Consider the following 3,449-nt stretch of genomic DNA (forward strand, 5'->3'; position numbering starts at 1 on the left):
CAAAAAAAAAACACTTTCTCATATAAACCATGAACTTCTGCCTGGAATTTAGTGTAATTCTCGTACTATTATTTCTCTCCACATACTAGGATATCATGGTAATTATGCGAGATTATAGCATCATTAGGATTGTGTTTGTTATCCAATATCCATGCATTGGATCCTACAAATTGGATAGCCTATTGATCCCTTTTTGATACAGGTGGCAGAAGATAAGCGACCCAAGAAGTATACAGAAGATACTCAGGCAAGTATATGCTGACCACTCAACAAATGTTGACAAGGTGTTCTCGCGTATTATAGAGACAACAGAACACCCGGCAGCTGCTGCATCATTTGCCTCCATTATGTTTGCTCCAATGGGCCAGATATCCTTTCAGGAGGCACTGTCTAGGTGAGATGGAAAGCCCAACCTGATGAATTGCTCTATTGCTTACAAATGTCAGTTTCCACTTTAACACTGATCATCTGCAGGTGCCAAAGGCAGGACATTCCCATTTCCCTTATGTATGGGAAAGAAGACCCGTGGGTTACACCTTATTGGGGTATCAGAGTCAAGCAACAGGTGCCAGAAGCACCCTATTATGAAATTAGCCCTGCCGGTCACTGTCCTCACGACGAGGTTCCTGAGGTAACTATTGCACGCCGTGTGCAAATTGTAGCCCCCCTTTGTATTTATACAATATACTCCCATTGATCATTCATAAAGGTACTAACATATATCTAGTGCAAACTACCATCAGGCTGCAAACATGCAACTTTAAAATCGACAGTTAACAATCCAAAAATTTGAGAAGATCTTTGTTGGACCTGTGCATTGTCCTCCCTTTTTTCAAATTTAAACCTAAAATGAGTTCAAATAAATAAAATATAAAAATATCTTCGTAAATTTTGCCTTTCGTTTTAGAGTATTTATCACAGAACTACATTTCTTTTGTCAAAACTACACTCTAAGCAACCACTTCAAAACTACTCCCTCCGTCCCAAAATTCTTGTCTTAGATTTGTCTAGATACGGATGTACCTAATACTAAAACATGACTTGATACATCCGTATTTAGACAAATCTAAGACAAGAATTTTGGGACGGAGGGAGTATAGTTTAAGCAAGCAATTGACATAACTAGACTCTGTAAACATAACATTTCACACCTACACTTCTATATTTTACAACGGATTGGACCAATCAGTGGCGGATCCAGCCTAATGGGTGAGGGTGGGCCAACAATGTAAATGTTAATATAAATTTATTTATTCATAATTTTTCAAGAAAAAAAATTCTATGATATAAAAGCTATTGGAAAAATCCAGGGTGGCCTCACCCTGTCCACCCTCTAGCTCCTCCACTGGGACCAATAGTGCCCACTAGTCAGCCACGCTAGGAAATTAACAATGATACAATCATACTCCCTCCATCCGAAAATACTTGTCGGAGAAATGGATAAAAATGAATGTATCTAGAACTAAAATACGTCTAGATACATCCATTTCTCCGACAAGTATTTCCGGACAGAGTACAATACAAGTCATTTTTTCCGACAAAGACAATACAAGTCGTACCAAGCAAAAACATACTCATACCCGAAGCAAGTCACTCCAAGCCTAGCCTCACATGCAATGGATTGCCAACCAGCAGAACAATTTTCGTTCAAGAGAAATCCAACAACAAAAGATATTGGAGACCTACATGCAATGAACGAAGCTGACATGGGGGGTTCAACTTACAGTTATGTCAAGGCAAGGCCCGTAGGGGCCACTAGCTTGGAGCGCCAAGCACAGATGAAGATCTGCTGTGGGCAAACACATCTATCTTGTCTGTAATTTATTATTGTATTACTTTCTGATATTAGAAGAAACCTTCAAGATTGTTAGTTAGTTTTCATAATCATCTTGTGTGTCCAAGCTATTCAACCCAAAGGTCATCTTCACATTATCATTCAAGCAAGCGATATTCTCTCTTTATTTGCCTTAGCAGTGGAAACGTTTTAGGCTCATGAACCTGCCATATTGTGCAACATTGTGTCAAGTTAGAAGTTTAGTAGGCTAAGTCAAGTTTTAGATATTTCGGCAACCTAATTATCGTGTGAAAAAAGATTTAGTTGGTCAAATCCAGCCAAAGCAATCTTTACGTTGTCATGGGTCTTAAGCTGTTAGAAACTACACCACTCGTGAAGTCAAAGCTGTGAAAACCAACTCGGGTTTACATTCATGGCTAGTGAGTTTCGTTTCAATGATGATGACAGCTGAACTTTTGTCTTTGGTCAGGTTATAAACTATTTGCTCCGAGGATGGCTTAAGAATGTGGAGTCTGAGGGTTCAGTTGACCTCCCATTTCTTGAAGATTCCAGCTTTCAAGAACATGGTGTGTCGAAGGAGCTGGAGTTTGTCAGGACAGGGTCCAAGAAATCAGTTAGTGTGCGGCTCTTCGGTTCCCAAATTTCCCTGTGGAGCCAACTGAGCTCATTCTTGAAGCGGCATGCCTCCAACATAAGGGTAGTGTCCAGATGATTCGTCCGTAGTTCGTTAGATAGTAGAAGCTTCAATTGTATATTGTATTCATTATTCTTTATGTAAAGTAGTCAGGTTGATGCCTAGATGTACGAAATAGAGACAAGTTCAAATATTTTAGTGAATGTGAATATGTGTAGTACAGAGTTAGCATTGGGCGTCAAACATCTGTCGTGGTTGTATTCATAGGAATTCAAGATCACATATTTTCCTGCTCGGTGAATACCTGTAAAGTTTGAGGTAAGCAACAGTTTTATCACCGAACAGTAACTGCAACAACATTTTCCTGCTCCATTATCTTTGTATCCTCTAGCGTGTCTTCCATTCAAGGTATATTAGTCTCATCAGTTTCTACCTGTAAGATTAAGAGTAAAGTGCTCTTTTCGTCCCTCAGCTTATCGTGAAGGGTGGTTTTCATCCCTCAACATTTTATTGGTGCAACATTCATCCCTCAATTCTTAATACCTTTTTAGTGTGTTTTACTTCTGCTTTTCCATTCCTCAACATTTTATTGGTGCAACATTTTTTAGTGTGTTTTTCTTCTGCTTTTCTTTCGTTTGTAATTGATACAATGTACCTTTTAAAAAAAATCAAGAAAAACAGAACAGAGTCCTGCTGTTTCGCTAAAAAAAACTCTTAATACTAGGATAAGTTGAGGGACACAAAATGCACTTTACTCTAAGACTAATTGGCAACTTTTATTTGATATGTTGAACATAAAGGGGTTTCCTGGTAAATATATTACATAAAGGGGTTTCCTAGTAAATATATTAGCTGGACAAAACAAATACTCCCTCCGTAAAGAAAAAGAAGAGCATTTACAACACTAAAGTAGTGTTCTGAATGTTCTTATATTTCTTTACAGAGGGAGCGGTTCAGAGTGAGAACGTGGGTGTTAAAGTTAACAATCAATTGGGTCCTTATTTTAGAACTAAAAAAAAT

The 3,449-nt window shown here is 38.4% G+C and overlaps 1 protein-coding gene across 1 annotated transcript in view; it reads left to right on the forward strand.

The window, feature by feature from the left end:
* LOC123156353 (pheophytinase, chloroplastic) overlaps positions 1-2,801 on the forward strand; it is a 5,542-nt gene extending 2,741 nt beyond the window's left edge. The window contains exons 4-6 of the mRNA XM_044574484.1: positions 203-394; positions 475-631; positions 2,265-2,801. Coding sequence (XP_044430419.1) covers positions 203-394; positions 475-631; positions 2,265-2,507 — 592 coding nt within the window. The 3' untranslated portion in view covers positions 2,508-2,801. The remainder of the gene's footprint in view (positions 1-202; positions 395-474; positions 632-2,264) is intronic.
* The last annotated feature ends 648 nt before the right edge of the window (positions 2,802-3,449 follow it).

The sequence above is a fragment of the Triticum aestivum genome, chromosome 7B (assembly GCF_018294505.1).
Source record: "Triticum aestivum cultivar Chinese Spring chromosome 7B, IWGSC CS RefSeq v2.1, whole genome shotgun sequence".
Lineage (NCBI taxonomy): Eukaryota > Viridiplantae > Streptophyta > Magnoliopsida > Poales > Poaceae > Triticum > Triticum aestivum.